Consider the following 17,365-nt stretch of genomic DNA (forward strand, 5'->3'; position numbering starts at 1 on the left):
TGTCTTGCATTTGTTAACTATTTTTTTCCATAGGTGATTCCTATCACATCAAAACCCCAAACAAAACTGGACAAAAGTGGGAGTTTCATCTGACTAGGGACTTGGAGGATTTGGGCCACTGTGTGTGTACACACTATAGACTTGTGTGTGTGTTTATGTGCATGTGTACATTGTAAACATATATATATGCCAATCTGCGAAAATGCGTAATTTCTTGGCTCCCATCCTAACCTTTGTGCAACTGGGTGCTGGGATCTGGATATGCAGCGTGCTTAGCAGCACTTTTTAATGAAGAGGTGTTTTCTCCCTTGGAGCTGTCATTCTCTGCCACATCACAGGCTCCTTCAGACAGAAAAATAATTGGCCACTTTCTTAGAGCGTGGAATCGGAGAGCCCCAGGGACCGGCAGAGTGCTCAGCGAACCGGGACGGTGACTTGCTGTGGCGCCCACTAGTGTCCCCCTGCCCTCTGTGGGTCTGCTTCCCACGCAGGTCCTGGCCCTGGGGCTCGCCACCTGCCCCCAGGCACCCGAATGAGGGCTGGTAGATGGTGCCCTGCAATGTGACTGCAAGACCCGAATCCCCAGAAGGAAAAAGATGAAACAAAACGGACAATTACTTCCAGAGATGTTCAGCGACTAAACAGAAATTCAAGACTGCTTTGTTTTTTTTTGTTTTGTTTTGTTTTGTTTTTCCTCTGAAACCTGTGTGCTTTCTTCCTGGTGGGCTGGTTTTCCATGTTTGCAGGAGGCTTTGTTATTATTTTGCTTTGAAGTGGGTTTTTAGCAGCACTTATTCCACTCAGGGGCTCCTAATATCCACCCTTCATCAAATACTGCCCAGAGTCGTTAGCGTGCATTAGTAGGCGGTGGAGTAAAATTCACCCCTTAGCACCTCCCACTGCTGCACCACAAGTAGGAAAACGACAAAATGAATGGTCACGGTGTCTACGCCATCCTTGAGACCCAGCTGGACCTTAAGAACACTTTGCCTGGCAGGAGGATGCCAGTGTCACATGCCAACCAAGTGCTCAAACAAACACAACGCCGTTTTTACCCTAACAAATTAAGTTACTCTGGGTCCAGCTCTGCTACTTGCAAATGAGTCCTTGCTGCCCTTAACTCTCTTGGCCCTGGAGCCATCTGAACCGAAGGAAGAGCCCGTCCTTCACCTTGCTGTGACAACTGGTCCCAGGGGGCACACATGGAGGAAGGCAATGGCCACCACCCCATGGGATGGAGGCCCTCTGACCTCCAGCAGCACACTGAGGCTCTGTGGGTTACCTGCCTGGCTGGCTGAAAGCCCTATGGCTTAGGCTGTATATAAGGGTAACTGGGAGGTGGGATTTCACCTCGAGTGGGGCTGAATAAGGTGTGAAGTAGGCAGAAATATTGCCCTGATAGTATTATGTCTACCAAGACCTCAGCACCCCGTGGACATCAGGGTCTGACTACTCATATCAGGCCACCAGCTGCTTTCTAATGGGTCTTACTAACGGGGCTTGCATTTTAATTCGGATCAACACCTGAAACAAAAGATCAGAAGATTTTTTTTTTTCCGTGCCCTTTTCGTATTCATTGCATCCATTCCTTTTCTGCCCTTTAATCCATAGCCATGGACAACAGGAGAACTAGTAACAGCCTGAAACGTGACTAGTGGGGAAAGGAAAGAATATAGTCAAAAAAAAAAAAAAAAAAAAGCAAAAGAAAGAATATGCATTTGTGTGATGGTTCAAAGTTCTTCTGTGATGTTGCTCATTTGTCAGTTCTTATCTGTATAACCCAAACTCTTCAAGCTAAATTTTTCCCCACTAATATGCGAGGAATCAACACAATCATCTGTGCTAGAAAAAAAAAAAAATATGCAGAGCTCATACTTCACTCACTGGAGTTAATCGGAGGGAAATGGTGCGGGGAGACTTTCACGTTTCCCTCGTGTCGTCGCGAAGCAAATTACGGTGGCAGAGATTGGTTGTCACAACTGACGAATTACGATTGTAGGGGTTGGGATGTTACAGTTGGGATTTCTTCGGAAGGTAACTTCTGTGTAGGTCCCAAATCTCTGCTGCCAATAAATAAATAAGGAAAGAAAATAAAGAAAAAAAAAAAAAAACGATAGGGGTGGTAGCAAGGGGAAAAACCTCTTCCCCGCCGGTGGTGAGGGGGCATCTCACCGGGCTGTCTCCCCCGGGGCCAGTGTATCCCGGTGGAAGGGTTTCTGGCCGATTTTCCGCCTTGGGGCCGTGCCCGCCCCGGGGCGGGGGTGCAGACAGGCTCGGCCCCGCGGCCGCGCAGGGCTCCGCAGGTGCGGGGGCACCTTTGAACCTCCCCCCCGCTCCCGCAAGCGGCTTTTCCGAGCCGAAATTCCCGTGGGGCAGAAAGCGGCCATCGCCTTCCATCAGCCCCTAACGACCCCGGCTCCCCTGTGCCTTTGGTCTGGCTGCCGCCCGCCCGGATGGGTGATTTGGGAGCGATCTGCGCCCGTGGTTGGAGGCCAGCCGGGATGCTCGGAGCCGCTGGGGGCACTTCCCCCCGAATGGTGCCCGCAGCCCCCCGCCGAGGGGATTTCAAAGGGTCCCGGGCTCCCCCCGCAGCCCCAACCCCACTACTCGCTCCTCCAGCCCCTCGGGTTAGTGGTGGTCCCACTGGGAGCCTCGTAGCGAAATCACGGAGGGCGAAAAGCCCCCGCAGCCTCCAAAGCTCGTAGTTCTCGGCTCTCGGGTTAGCAGCGGGAGATGCTGCACGGCTCTGCCATCAGAAGGTGGCCCCGAGCGGCACGAAGTTTATCGGGGCCTTCGCGTGGTGAAATTGTACTTCTTAAAGCGCCGGGACGAAAAGGAGAATGTCTTTTTTTTTATGGGCTTTGAGCTGCTAATTTTCATGGCTGTCATTTAAACAGTTTAGTCGCGTCCAGGCTCTTTCAATAGGCGTTGTTTATTTAAACCAGGCAAGCAAACTAAAATTAGCTGTTTAAAGCTCTCTTTAATAGACCTGTAAACGTAAAGAGGGTCAGACCAGATCTATGGCCATCACACCCGTGTCATGGATCCTGGCACGTTCCCATATTTCCATGGCATGGCTGTCAGGCTGGCAAGTGGCACCGACCTAGAAGCGAGTAAGCAATCTTGCTTTAAAACCAGGGAAAAGGTGCTAGGCATCCCTCATTAAGCTTATTGGAGGGTGAAAAGACAAGCATTTAAGAAGAGCTGTTTGGAGATCCCTGTGCATGAATAATACAAAATATGAAATGATGCTCGTGGTTACGCTCGGCTTTGTGATCCTAATTTCAGTCTCTTCCTAAGTTTCTGTAATTCCATTTTAAGGAAGCGAAATCACCTCAAAACTAAATCCAACTTAATGCTTTTCCCATCTCCCTTCTTGTAGGTTTTCAATATATTTGTCAAAATGTAGAAGGTATTTGCTTGGCTAAGTCTTACACTTTCTAGAATGTGGTTTTTTTGTTGTTCTGTAGCCAACAGGGTACCTTAGGCCCAATTAGAAAAAGTGGTTACATGAGTTTACCTATCTAAATTATCCATTGCCAGGAATTTAATTCAAGCACTGGATATATTTAATCTTATCTGTGCTACACTGCCATATTTTCCTTATTAGTATCAGACCTTGATAAATTTTTACTAATCCTTGCATTTCCCTTTAATTTAACATCACAGCTAAAGATACAGGCTTTTAGGTATTTTTCCTTATAAGGCAGAGAAAGGATGTGACAGATATGGCTACTTTGAATACCACTTAATTTACAAATACTGACTTGTTTCTTCCAGTTCCTGATTCATTAACTCATGTCTGTTCTTTCTGTTTCATATACCTTGTCTAGAAAAGGATATTCTTTACCATCTCATTTTTATAAATTAGCCCCGTAATAATTATGTATCATTATGTATACTGGTGTGAACTTTTTTTTTAATGTCTGTACCCTGCCTTTTAAAAATGTTTCTGATGGAAATGGCAGCTAAATTGAATGGATTACCAATGAGTAAAATTGCTGTTAATGTGACACCATCCCCAGTTAATATTAAAAATAACAGTTCTTTGGTTTTGTAGACCTATTGCTTTCTTATATTTAAGACCCGTATATATCCGTTTGAACAACAGCTGACTACTTTTTAACTCCTTGGGGTTCAAACTTTTATGGGTCAAAGTGTATTTAAAGCTGCACTCCTTGTGCCTCCAGGACCGTACACTTCTGCACTTGGAAAATCCCATTTGTCATAAAATAAAATGGATTTGTGGTCTTTGCAGCTACAGGACAACTCTTTGCAACAGAAAATAAAGAGCATTTCCAATTAATTTAGTTTGCTAACAATCCCACAGAGGAGGTGGCTGTTGTCTGTGTTTGACAGATGAAACAACCAAAGCAGTAGCCGGCTTCATCATAAAAACAGCTGCTGAGGTTAAGCATCAAGCTGCAGTGCCCTGAGCCTTTCACGAGCATACTAACACATCCCTGATTTTTCTGCATGCTGTAAGCACTCAACTGCCTTGGAAAGAAAGGTAGCAAGATGAAAGAGAGAGAGAGGGGGAGAGAGAAAGAGAGAGACTCACATATGACTAGCCACATCTAAAAAATCTCTGATTTTGTGATTTCCAAAGTGACACTGAAAGATGGTAGAAGTGTGGCAAGTCTCATGAATGCATCTAAATATCCTCCTTCCTCTGCCTAGCCAGCTACTCTGCATGTAGTTGAAGGGGGGGAGGAAGCCAGATTGGATGATTGGAGGAAAAAAAAAATCTGCAAAATTCCAGCACAAATTTGCCATAAAGGTGAAAGTATTGAAGCCCATCGGGAATTGGATGCTAGCAAATTGAGGAGGGCATCTTATAACAGCAAGCTATTTTTAAAGCAAAATCACATCAAGGAAAAATCAAGCAAGGAAACAAATTGCCTTGCAGAAACAGTTCAAACGTAGCATTCAGAAAATATTGCATAGCCTGTGTGTCCTGCCATAGTGGCAGCAGGACTTTGGGAAGAGCACGGGGATCAAGTATTTACAGGGGATCCTGTAACTAAAATTTATAAGCTGTCCACATAGACCAGTTGTGTCTGTGTGTCCCCGTACTCATATACAAAGGGATAATGGATATATATGGCTATATGTGTTGATGTATAAAGTCATAACTATGTAGATGCTTGCAACAGCCTGATGGAATAAGTTTTGCAGTTTCCAACTTTTCTCCTCCTAGGCCTTTCAATGCAGGGTACTTGTGTTAGCCCCCACAAGTTTAAGCAGTTTGCTGAAAGAGAGGATCATTGAGCTCCGAGAAAGAGGGAAGGTCTCAATCTTATGCCAAAGGCAAAGGAGGGAATATTGCAGTGTAGATTTCAGTGTAGTGTCATTCTGCCGTTGCTCGGGCTGCAGAAAATGAGGTATTCTGGAACAGCTTCTTCAGAGTCAGAGGCGCTCTGTATTTGAATAAACCCAGGGAAACCCAGCTTTATTTGAATAAAACCCAACAAAACATGATAATCTGTAACCCTTCAAAGACCTACAATTTCTTTCAACATTCTTTTTGTGGTTTGGAGGTTATTTTGGTAGTTTTACGAACCTAACACGCTCCTTTCTGTTTCGCCAGTCTGCTGCTTCTGCAATTTATCTATAGCATCTAAAGGGCTGCGGGACCTATTCATAAATCTCCGGTCCCGCACATGAGCGAAGCATCCCGCAGCTTTTTGGGGTGATGTTCCCCGGAGAGGTCCGGGGCAGGCAGCAGGAGCGGAGCCGACTTGTAGGGACTGTGTGGGGCAATGCCCCGGCTGCCTCCCTGAGCCACGGGGGGAGAATTGCAAGCCGGGGCAATGAGATCCCGGGTCCCGGGAGTCCGGCAGGTGCCAGCGATGGCCACTTCAATTTGTGGGGTGCGGAGGATTGGGACTTTTTCCGCACCGTGTAGATTGCGTGAACGAGCAGCCACATTTCAGGCTGCGCCCTCAAACCCTGGCATAGCCGAAGGGCAGCCGAAGGCGAGCAGGTCTCCGTCCTTGTCCCTGTCCCCAACCCCGTATCTGTCCCTGTCCCTGTTCCCGTCCCCATCCCCATCCCCGGTGCCGGCCGGCCTGGGGGGAGCTGCGTGTTCAGAGGCTGGGGTCGAGGCCAGGCTGCTCCGAGCTGAGCTGAAAATCCCCCCTGCTCCGGAAAGAGCTGGAAGGAAACCTGAATTCGTTAGGGAAACTTCACCGCAGGTGTATTTCGTGGTGAAGTGGAAAGCTCCCCTTTTAGCGGGACGGCCACGGTTTTCCTGCCCCCCGTACTCCGCTGAAGGCACCGCGGGCAGCCTGAGCACCATCGGGAGGTTTTCTGCCTTTCTCTCTGAAACGCGAGGTTAGCCAAATTTTGGAGGAAAAACCGCAGCAGCTTTCAGCAGCGACCGGCACCTGTGTCAAACCGTGGCCGGTCTGTGATCCTGGAAAAATTCGCTCCCTTACACCCTGCACAGAAGCATCGCCAAATCTCTTTCCGTGCCGGAGCACCGGGCTTCCCCGGCACTATTTCGATGTCTTCCTCGGACGCCAAATCGGGAAAACGCTGTCCCGGAGCGCACGTGGGGACTGGGGGCAGCGGGTTAGGGGTCAGTGCTGGCTGTCACCAGCCCCCCGCGGGCACCCCGCAGGTGGCACGGAGGGGACCGCTCCCCCCGGAGCCGCCTCTCGGTTGGGATCCGAGGGACGCAGGTGAAACCCCGGATCCCGGACCCCAAAACCCGGCCGGGCACCGCCGTGCGGGCTGCATCCGGAGCAAGATCCGCGTCCCGCTGCGGAGCCGCTCCGGTTGCTGGCTGCGGATTGCGGCAGCCCGATGCGGAGCGGCTCCGCCGGCGGCTCCTGGCGTCCCGCAACGAAATCCTGGCCTCTCCTTGGGGCCGCCCTCAAATTCGGCCCCGAGGAGGAGGCACCGGGCTTGCAGCGCTCCCCGCGATGCGGGCGGCTGCGGGGAGAGGGGCTGCGGGGCTGGAGCTGCCAAATCCTTGGTGCGGGCTCTGCCCGTTCCGCAAAATCAGGCGGGCATCCAAATCTTCCCCAAATCCCCGTTCCCATCCGGGGGAAAGCAAGGAACGGATCGCTCCCGCATTTCGGGCTCTGGCACTCTCCTGAATCCCCTCTCTGCCTTTCCGGAGCGCGGTGCCGAAGGGGAAAGCGGGCTGCGGGGAAGCGGCCACCGGCCTCCCGAGCACCGGCAGCTTCCCACCGAGCCCCCCCGGTAAGGTGCGGCGTGCCTCCCGGTGACACCCGGGGAGGGCACCGGGGGACGGCCGGGCTCGCCTGGCCCTTCTTTTTTGGGGGGTGATGGGGGTGATGCCGGCAGCCGGCTGCGGGGAGGACGGGGAGGGAATGGGGGGGGGGAGAGGGGGGTGCCGGGGACGCGCACCCCAGAGTCACAGGTGACTTGTTCCAATTAGTAGCTGTCTAATTAAATTAGTGTCACCCGGCCCAGCCAATGGGCCGGCGGGGGCGGGGGAGGCGGCGACGAGCCATGCCCCTCCCCGGCTGCCCGAGGAGCGGGGTATAAACGGCCCGGGCCCGGCCCCGGCGCATCGCTGCACGGCTGCGGGTCGGGGTCGGCAGCGGGCTGCGGGCAGGGGGCTGCTGGGCACCGCCGCCCGCCGGGGATGCAGCTGGGCGAGCCCCTGCTGGCTGCAGCGGGGGGGACACCCCTGCCGGGAGCCCCCTTTTACCCGCTGGAGGGCGGCGGGCGAGGCGCTGGAGGAGGAGGAAACAGCAGCAGCAGCAGCACCCGCGGGCCGCCCCGGCCGGGCTCCCCGCCTCGCCTGGAGCTCGAGAAAGCTGCCAAGAAGTTTGGGGGAGCCCCGACCATGCTGGGCGAAGCGGAGGGGGGCGAGCCGCCCTTCGCCGCCCCCAAAGCCGACGGCCGCAAAGCCACCCCCTGCGGGGAGGAGGAGCTGCCCCCGGCGGCGGCAGCAGCAGCAGCCCGCTACTCCCTGGACAGCCTGAGCCCCGAGCGCTACTACCTGCAGTCCCCCGGCCCCCCGGGGGGCGAGCTGGGGGGGCCCTGCGCCCTTTTTCCCTACCCACCGGGAGCGCAGCACGGCGCCGTCTACCAGCCCCCCGGCGGGCCGCCCCGCTACCCCTACGGCTCCGTGCTGTCCCCCGGGGGCTTCACCGGAGCCGTGTGTCCCCCCGGGGGCCGGCCGCAGTTTGGAGGCGGAGGGGGGTACCAGTACGGGCAGGGGGCGGCCGCCGGGGGGCTCTACGGGCCCTACCCGGCGGCCGGGGGCTCCTGCGGGGGGCTCGGGGCGCTGGGGGTGCCGGCAGCCGGGCCGGGGCTGCGGGCTCAGGTCTTCCTCTGCAACCGGCCCCTGTGGCTCAAGTTCCACCGGCACCAGACGGAGATGATCATCACCAAGCAGGGCCGGTAAGAAGCCGGGGAAGGGGGCACGGGGGTCCCACGGGGGTGGGTGGGATGCTGGCCGGCTCCCGGGCAGGCGGTGCGGTGTTTTCCCGTCCCGCATGCAGCATGGTGTTGGTCCCCTCCCGCAGGAGGATGTTCCCTTTCCTGAGCTTCAACATCACCGGGCTCAACCCCACGGCGCACTACAACGTCTTCGTGGAGGTGGTGCTGGCGGACCCCAACCACTGGCGCTTCCAGGGGGGCAAGTGGGTGACCTGCGGCAAAGCCGACAACAACATGCAAGGTAAGGGCGGCTCTCCCCGCCCGGCTCGGCTTCCCCTAAAGATCCCCCCTGCTTCCCATCCCTTTGGCAGGGCTCCTTTCTGTTCTGGCTGCCCGCTGATGTGGGGCTTTTCCCTAGGCAACAAGGTGTACGTCCACCCCGAGTCGCCCAACACCGGGGCGCACTGGATGCGGCAGGAGATCTCCTTCGGGAAGCTGAAGCTGACGAACAACAAAGGTGCCAACAACAACAACGCGCAGGTAAATGGCGACACGGGGACACCGGGCTCTCGGGGCTTTCCAGCCTGTCGAGCTGCTAGGTCAGTGTCCTTGTCACTTGTTCCTTTCTTAGGGGGCTGTAAATCTGCTTTTCTAGTTGTCTTCCTAGGGAGAAGCGATGTCAGAAGTGTCTGCATGAATTTCTTTGTCTTTAAGCGAGATGTCTTTAGCCTAGGGTTGTTCAAAAAGTGCAGCTGATAGCTCTTGACTTGCTGCATTTACAGAACTTAGCGTATTAGTAACCTAGCGGAGCAGAGGGCTGCCTGCTGTGAATCCTCTCCCGCTAGCAGCGAAAATCTCCCCCTTCCCGAGTCAGAGGATTAAAAGGACTTTTATTGCCTGGAAGCGGTAAGGTTGCTGCAGTTTGATTTAGCATTGTCTTCCATGGTTCCTTTCAGATGATAGTACTGCAGTCTCTACACAAGTACCAGCCTCGGCTCCACATTGTGGAAGTGACCGAAGATGGGGTCGAAGATCTGAATGATTCTTCGAAGACGCAGACGTTTATTTTCCCTGAAACTCAGTTCATAGCAGTTACGGCATATCAAAACACTGATGTAAGCACGGGTGCATAAAACTATGGGTATAAAATTGGGTGGTGTGGGTTCAGCATGTCATTTTTACTGTGTTCTGCTCCTGTTTTTTAGATTACACAGCTCAAAATTGATCACAATCCTTTTGCGAAGGGCTTCAGGGACAACTATGACTCGTAAGTACATGTCTGTCTTGCAGCTGTTTCTGTCTGAGGCATGATTCTGCCCTCAAATACTCGTGTCTAAAGAGAAAAAGGGAAGCTCTTTGATAATACTTCAGTTCTTCAGAAGCAGTTATACTTCTACTAGCAGCTCTGCTGGCTCATGCGCTCTTTTTAAAGATGTTAAATGTCTGTCTTAGGCATATGTCTATTTGAAGAGTTGATGCATCATCTTGATCACATTTTACAGCAGGCTGCTGAATTTTGGTTAAATACACTGGCAAAACCTAGCTGGCTTGGATGCAGGCAGCAGTGTATCAGCAGTATCTGTACAGGATAGGTGACTTCAAAGTGTAAGCAAGGCTTGCCTAGTCATCCATTTCTGATGCTTGTCTCTGAAAACCTGTAGTTGTAGGTATTCAAGTCCAGCTTCTCAAAGGGCTGCATTTCATTTAAAATTGATTGCTTGGCAGATAACGGTGCATACTGATGGTAACAATATTATAAACTTGATCCCGGTCTAGGAAAAGCAACCTGAATTTGTAAAGGTGATGAAAATGAACTTCCAGATCAACTTGATTGTAGCTCTAGCTAGGAAATAACTCGGTTTCTTCCTTTTTTTTTTCTTTTTAATACTGTACTTGGAATTGTAGGAACGACTCTCAGTGTTTCTCTTTTATGTTGTAGCATGTACACAGCCTCAGAAAATGACAGATTAACTCCATCTCCCACGGATTCTCCTAGATCCCACCAGATCGTCCCTGGCGCCCGCTACAGCGTGCAACCGTTCTTCCAAGAACAGTTTGTCAACAACCTGCCCCCAGCCAGGTTTTACAACGGTGAGAGAACCGTACCGCAGACAAATGGCTTGCTCTCCCCGCAGCAGAGCGAAGAGGTGGCCAGCCCTCCTCAGCGGTGGTTTGTTACTCCTGTACAGCAGCCCAGTGCCAACAAACTGGACATGAACTCCTACGAGACGGAGTATTCTCCTAGCACCTTGCTCCCTTATGGCATTAAATCCCTCCCGCTTCAGACATCCCATGCTCTGGGATACTACCCCGACCCAACATTTCCATCCATGGCTGGCTGGGGGAGCAGGGGCTCTTACCAGAGGAAAATGACCACGGGATTACCTTGGACCTCCAGAACAAGTCCTCCAGGCTTCTCTGAAGACCAGCTTTCCAAGGAGAAGGTGAAAGAAGAAATTGGCTCGCCCTGGATAGAGACTCCACCCTCCATAAAGTCTCTAGATTCAAATGATTCTGGGGTCTACACGGGTGCTTGTAAGCGAAGACGGCTCTCCCCTAGCACTTCAAGCAATGAAAATTCCCCATCCATGAAATGTGAGGACATTAATGCTGAGGACTATAACAAAGACACTTCAAAAGGCATGGGCTACTATGCATTCTATACTAGTTCTTAAAGCATCCTTTTACTCCAGTTGGCTGTTTTATTTTCAGGGTGGCCTTGGTTTTTTTGCATTACAATTGCCAAAAAGACTCTTGCCTTCCACCTTAAATTGTTGTGTGCAATTCTAAAGAAGGTGCCAAAGCTTTTTGACTGTTGCAGGTAACTAAGTAGGGAAAGAGCAAATTATGATACAGTTATCTCCTTCTAGAAGGAGCCGCATGTGGAAGCTGTAAGCAGGAGCCTAGTTTTTTTTACAAGGTGGCTTATTTATTGGAGACACTAAAGTGTACAGTTTGGCTTAGCTCAGAGGCCTGATCAAATCTATGCACTGCTGAGCAATGAAACAGGGGGTTGGATCCTAAATTTCACTGTCTTCCCTGCCTGCCCCCCTGATTAAAAAGGGGGCTAGGCTGCGGGGGGCTGCACAGATGCTATGTTCTGCTTTAGGGCAAGCTGGTTTCTTCAACCCTTGTCTGCAGCACAATTGGCTGAGTTGGATGCTGCTCAGCTAAGGCTTTCTTTGGCAGAAGATGGTTAAAAAATAAGGCCTGCTTGCCAGGCAGGGTTTTTTTTTTTTTTAATCTAAGTTCCTGTTGCTAGCAATGGTGTTATAATGACCAAATCTGACTTTTCTTTGTTCAGAACTTGCATAAGAACATGCCTCCATCCCAAAAGCCTAACCTTTACTGAGGTGGCAAAAAAAAAAATCAGAAGTGTACAGTTGTGTTTTGTCTAGGTACACTGTAGCATATTGTGGAATAATGTATAAATAGTTGACCTATAGTTGTTCAGCCAGAAGGACCTCCGGTGGTACTTTGAAGTTCAAAAGGCATATCTTGGTTAATCAAACTTAGCATATGGAGCATTGCAAAGACCATTAACAGATTTCTATTTGCGTGTATGTAAAGTGACTTTCAGCTGCCCTGTGTCGAACTGGAAGTGATGTAACTTACCCACTTTTCTTGCCTATAGTTTCAGCCATTTTAAACTCATCAACCCTAGAGCACTGGCACACAAACTTCTCCCCGTGAAAGTTGGTTCTGTTTTTTATGTACATAGTAGTAATTTTTAATAAATGTGGTGCTGCCAGGGATGAGTGGGATTGGCTCTTTGCTTCTTTGCCTCTTTTGGGCATCCCAGCTTGGGGGGAGGAGGGAGCCCAAGCCTGGGGATGCTGCATCCCTAGGGAGTGGGGATTGAGATGTTTCCAAATTTAAATATCTTCTTAAAGTTTCTCCTTGCTGCTGTGTTCAGATAGATGCTGCTACTTGTATTAGGTTTTACTATTTATTTTTTCTTCTCCCTGTAAATCTCCTACTCTGCACCCTTTCTCTTCTGTATCCCGCCCCCAAATCTCTGAGCTTCCCCCCACGCTTGCTCTCCAGCCCCAGGGCCCCTCTCCCCCGGAGCTGCGGGGGGCGAGGTGTGAGCTCAGCCCCCGCCCCTTCCCGGAACGCGTTAAAGAAACTCCCCCGCACCCTTATCGGGGCAGAAAGCCCCTCCTAGCACAGCCAGCGGAGCCCGGCTGCCGCGGCGGCAGCACCTTTCCCGAGGAAATGCAGGCGGTAATGGGATTAAGCTGTTAGCGATGCGCGGCTGCAAACAAAACAACCCCAAGGCTCGGGCCGGGACCCTCCCCGATGGAGCTAAAGCAATGGGGGGGGGGGGGGGGGGGGGGGGGGCGTTTGCAGTGGCTCCCAGCACGGGGGAAGGCAAGCAGCCGCCTCCCGAGGAGCTTTCCATCACCTCGGGGCTGCGCTGGGTGAGCGCAGCGGAGCCCTGACAGCTCTCCCGGAGAGATGGACCACGTTTGGGACGGGAGGAGACCGGCAGGCATTTGTAAGCGGCTGGGGACAGAGCTTTTTTTTTTTTTCGTTTTATTAATTTCATTTTTTCCTTTTTTCCATCCTTTTAGGGGTTCCCCTCCCGCTTCTCCTGCCCCCCGTCGAAACTCGCTGCTCGCCCGGCGCTCCGGAGCACGGTGCCGCCGCTGCGCGTTATTAAAGGCTGTATATTTTTGCACTGCGCTGTTTAAAAGAAAAAGAAAAAAAAAAAATACTTGTGAAAAGTCCTCACACTGTTTAATAGAAACATAAGTGCCTGGCTGGCCCCAATTAACACCTTGTGATTATAATGCATTCCTAAAATGGGGTGTCAGACGCCAAATTGTGAATAAAGGTAGCTAATTAATCTTCATAGGATGACACCGATAAACAACTCTATATTTAAATAAAGATCAAGGAACCGGGTGCTTCTTATTTGTTTTCATTAGCAGAAGATAAAGTTAACTACCCTTGCACTTCGCTTCGTACCGCGGCAAACAGCAGAGAGCCCCTGCGGCTCCCTTATCGCGGGCTGGGAGGGCGGGGGCCACCCCAAGGTGCTCGCCCCCTTCCCCTGGACACTCCTGGCAAGGGTGGGGACGACCCCAAAGTGTTCGTCCCTTTTCCCCCGGCCACGCTTGGGACGGGCGCTGGGTGCCGCCGGTCCCGCTCTCACGCCTTCGCCTGGCGATTTTTGGGTAGAAAGTGCGGCGAGCAGGGGGTTTAGGGGAAAAAAATAAAAAACAAAAGTTATTTGCACCGTGGTGGGTGATGCTGTGCAGTGAGAGGCGAGCTGTGAGCGTGCCCGATGAGGCTGTAGAAATTAAGTCATCGGTTAAGGAAAATCCGGGCTTCGCCGGGCGATGCTGGCTGGGGTCTGCTTGCTTGGCCCAGGCGGGTGCTGTGGGGTGTGGGGATGCCCTCCTCCCACTTTCCCCTACCCATGGAGAGGGCGAAATGCGCTCTTAACCGTTTGAGGCCGTTCCCCGCGATTTAACCATTATCTCGGCTATTTCCCTGTTCTTCGAGGGAGAGGTTCCTGGCTCTTCGTGTGCGGCGTTTGCCTCTGCTTTAATCGCATCTGCTCCCGGCGGGTGAACAGCGGCAGCGGAGAGGGGCTCATCCCAGGGCCGGCTGGGATGGAGGCGGCTCCTCAGCAAGCAGTTTGGTGTTTTTTTCGTTAAAACAGCCCCGCGTTTGCTCTCGCCGCCGCCACGTCGGAGCCACCCGCCCGATCTCCCAACGAAACTTCGTCCCTCGCTGCTCGCCCCAAACTTTTCCGCCGATTCTTCACACCCAGCTGGGAAAACCAAACGACCCCCAGCCCCTTCCCATCCCACCGCCTTTCCTCCCCTCGGCGGCAGAAAGGGCTCCTTCCCCGCTTCTCTGCGGGAGGAAGGAGCAGCTATTTTTTTTTTTTTTTCTTCGCTGTCTTTCCGACTATTTGATCGAGGTTTTACTTTCAGTCTGAATTTCTTCCACCCAACCCCGTCCTCAACGCCGGCTTTTCGTCGCCTGCTCGTTTCTTTCCACCTCCCCCTCGCTGAGGGGGCTTTCCCGGGAAGGGTTTTTTCGGCGGTCCCTCACAGCCGCCGCCTCCTTCCCCTCAGGGACACCTCAGCAAGAGGCGCGCTGAGGCGACCCTGAGGGGAGGGCGGCAGGGGCGGCCGAGGGAGGCGGGGGATCTACCCTCGATGGGATCTACCCTCCCCCGGTGCCATTATGCTTCAGAAATGCCCCATCCCGCCGGGGTGACCGGCTTAGGGTGGCTGTGAAGCCCGTGGTGGCGGCTGGGGTGGCCCCGCTCTGGGGACAAAATGGCGCCGAGGTGGCTGAGGTGAGGGCGGCAGGGCCCGCCCGTGCCTCCCTCTTGCCCATCCATCCCACGAAATTGGGTTTTGCCACCACCGATACTGTTCTTTTTTTTTTTTTTCCTTATTCTTTTTCTTTTTCTTCTCTGCCTGCCCTTACTTTCCAGCATTTCCTTTTTTTTTCCCCCTAATGTACAGCCAGTCCTGTCCCCCTCCCTACACAAAGTATCCACAGCTCACTCCCCACCTTCCACAACATCCATAGCCCTCTTCATAGTAATAATATGGCTAATATAAATATTAATCTAATCCTGATTGGAAGGATTTTAGTTCTTGCTGCATATCACAAATATGTAATCCAGAGGAGAATGACATTAGGCTGAAAGTGCGGAGTGCAAAATATGATTTGAATAAAATGATAGGGTGGTATCTAATATTTCCTTTAGGGAGTACTATACTCTGAGCTGTCACAACCGATTGTGTAAATAGACGAGACTGAGGGATGTGATCCTAATCATATTGATGAAACATTCATCTGAAAGACCGAGCGCAACCAGAAGGGACTCACTAGAATACAATTAAATCCTAATCTAGGGAGGAAGAATCCTCTGCAGGCTTTCCTCTAACCCGCCACCTTCTCCTGCCTTTTCATTTTGGAATCAAATAGAAGATGGGATAGAGAGAGGAAATAAAAGAGACAGTGCTAGGCCATTTGCCTGCCTGAACGACTGAACTAATGCAGGGAGTGCTGGATGGTGAGGAAGTAAATCAGCAGGCCCAACACGCATATAAGAGTAGATAAAGGCCTAACTTTTCTCACATGGGTAACTATCAACCTGCAAAGGGTTTCCACATGTGAGTGGTGTTAATTTGGTGCAGGAGGCCTGTGTGTTAGGATGAAAAGTCCTTCTCTGATCACAAGTTCAGTTCCAGGCTTGTGAGTAAAACTATCTGCTGTAAACCATTTAGTTTCCATCTGCAGCAGGGAAATGATTTCTTACTGATAATATTTAGTGGTTAAGGGGTTGTTTTCCCACCTCTACTGTTTGGTTCCTCTCAGGCTCTCCTTGCCACGGTCTCAAATTGCCTTCCAGGGCTGGGTAGTGCACAGAGTGAAATGGTCGCTCTATTCTCCTGACATATGGCAATATCCCCTCAGACCATGATGGAGATTGGTCAGGTACTGCTATAAGGGGAAGAATGTATTTTGTCCCTTGTTTCTCAAAAAAAAAAAAAAAAAAAAGGAATGCTCTGAGAAGGTAGATGAGATGGCAGCTCTTATGGTACCTATAACAGTATGAAAGCCAGGCTGACTGCTTTTTGTCACTTCTTGCTTTTGGGGAAGGTGTTGAACAGGTGCATTTTCCTAATGCATACCACGTTTTGGCTTATACCACTAAAATGAATTCAAGCTAAGAATGCCTGAATTCATGTGGTGATATTTAAAGCTGGAGAAGCAATCTGTCTTCTTCCTGCCACTGTGTAAGTCAGACTTTTTTTTGTGTTTAAGACCTAAATCTGTTCTGGTGTCTTTAGAGCTTTTTCAAAGTCAGATGCTCTTTTATCAGCAAGATGAGGCAAAGAGTGAGGTGAGGGCTTTCAGTCTGGAGTATTCTCCATGCAGGGACATTGTTCGGTTCTCTTTTAGCAGGGCATGATGTCTGCAAATGAGGGAAGGATGTATCTAGGGGGCGGGAAGTCAGTTAACAGACCTGTAGTAGAATTTTAGAAGATTTGGAAATGAGGCCCTATGTTCTACTACATACTGAGGACAAAGGAGCCAATTCTGTTATGGTTGGGTCTGGTTTTCTTACAACAGTGTGAGGCTTTTGTAGCGTATGTAGGACATTAATTGTTAAACTCCATGGAATGGTTATGATCACCTTTGTTTGTAGGGTAATATAGTCTTTGTAAAATGCTTGACGTAAATGCAAATTTCCTTTGAGGAGGAAAAACATCTTTATTTTTAACCTTAACTATTAGTTTGAGTGCTCAGAAATGGCAAATATACTTGGCTGTCTGATTTTTAGGGTCTCAAGTCTTCTGGTTTTCTAAATTGGTAGCAATACTCTGGCTGTTCTCCTGGGGAGAGGAATTCTTGAGGAACTAACTGGTTTGTATTATGTTGGCACTTCCTTTTTCTTAGTGATAAATTCCCAACAGCAGAAATATTATTTCAAATACTCCCTTTCTTTACACTTTAAAATTGTCTGATTACTTCCTATATTAAGTAAGAATATGAGAAAATGATATTAATGTCACAGCAAAGTTATAATTTAGGCAAGGAGAGCTCTTAAACTGATTCTTCAGAGGAACAGTCAACACAAAGAAGATCTTTCAGCATACCCAGCATACCTGTTGGGGAAAAAAGAAATCAACGCCTGTTTTTCATACCTGCCTCTTCACAGTGGCAGGTTTTTTTTGTTTGTTTGTTTGTTTGCTTTTTTTGTGATTTATATGATTATTGTTCAGCAAGAGACCTCTTTTTGTTAACCCTTCTCTTGTTACTTCTGTCGGTTAAGGCAGGATTCTGCTCTGCTGCCTTTAAATTGCAACTCCTTTTTAGGATCATTAGAGAGAAAAGATTAGGTAAACTTCTTGTTGGGGGGAGAGGGGGATGTCTTTGACTCAGGTGAAAAATATGGCAGAATCTATGGAGCAATGTTGCTGAAGCTTGTGCTAGCAATGATCTGAATAGCAGATAA

The 17,365-nt window shown here is 50.6% G+C and overlaps 1 protein-coding gene across 2 annotated transcripts; it reads left to right on the forward strand.

The window, feature by feature from the left end:
• Positions 1-7,533: 7,533 nt before the first annotated feature.
• On the forward strand, positions 7,534-12,119 carry EOMES (eomesodermin). Of its 2 annotated transcripts, none has more exons than XM_072033450.1 (6): positions 7,534-8,385; positions 8,511-8,665; positions 8,783-8,904; positions 9,321-9,479; positions 9,570-9,631; positions 10,361-12,119. In XM_072033450.1, exons 1-6 carry the CDS (start codon positions 7,622-7,624, stop codon positions 11,037-11,039), a joined length of 1,941 nt encoding a protein of 646 aa, XP_071889551.1. In that variant the 5' UTR covers positions 7,534-7,621; the 3' UTR covers positions 11,040-12,119. The 2 variants fall into 2 exon arrangements, with proteins under 2 accessions (XP_071889551.1, XP_038031340.2); XM_038175412.2 differs by having other exon boundaries at positions 7,536-8,385; positions 10,304-12,119.
• The last annotated feature ends 5,246 nt before the right edge of the window (positions 12,120-17,365 follow it).

The sequence above is a fragment of the Anas platyrhynchos genome, chromosome 2, assembly GCF_047663525.1.
Source record: "Anas platyrhynchos isolate ZD024472 breed Pekin duck chromosome 2, IASCAAS_PekinDuck_T2T, whole genome shotgun sequence".
NCBI classification, from domain to species: Eukaryota; Metazoa; Chordata; class Aves; order Anseriformes; family Anatidae; genus Anas; species Anas platyrhynchos.

Excerpts from the sequence above, each read along its gene's own strand:
- EOMES (XM_038175412.2), top strand. The coding sequence starts at position 7,622 with ATGCAGCTGGGCGAGCCCCTGCTGGCTGCAGCGGGGGGGACACCCCTG. Across the intron at positions 8,666-8,782 it reads AGCCGACAACAACATGCAAG|GCAACAAGGTGTACGTCCAC; the intron begins GTAAGGGCGGCT and ends GCTTTTCCCTAG. Across the intron at positions 8,905-9,320 it reads CCAACAACAACAACGCGCAG|ATGATAGTACTGCAGTCTCT; the intron begins GTAAATGGCGAC and ends GGTTCCTTTCAG.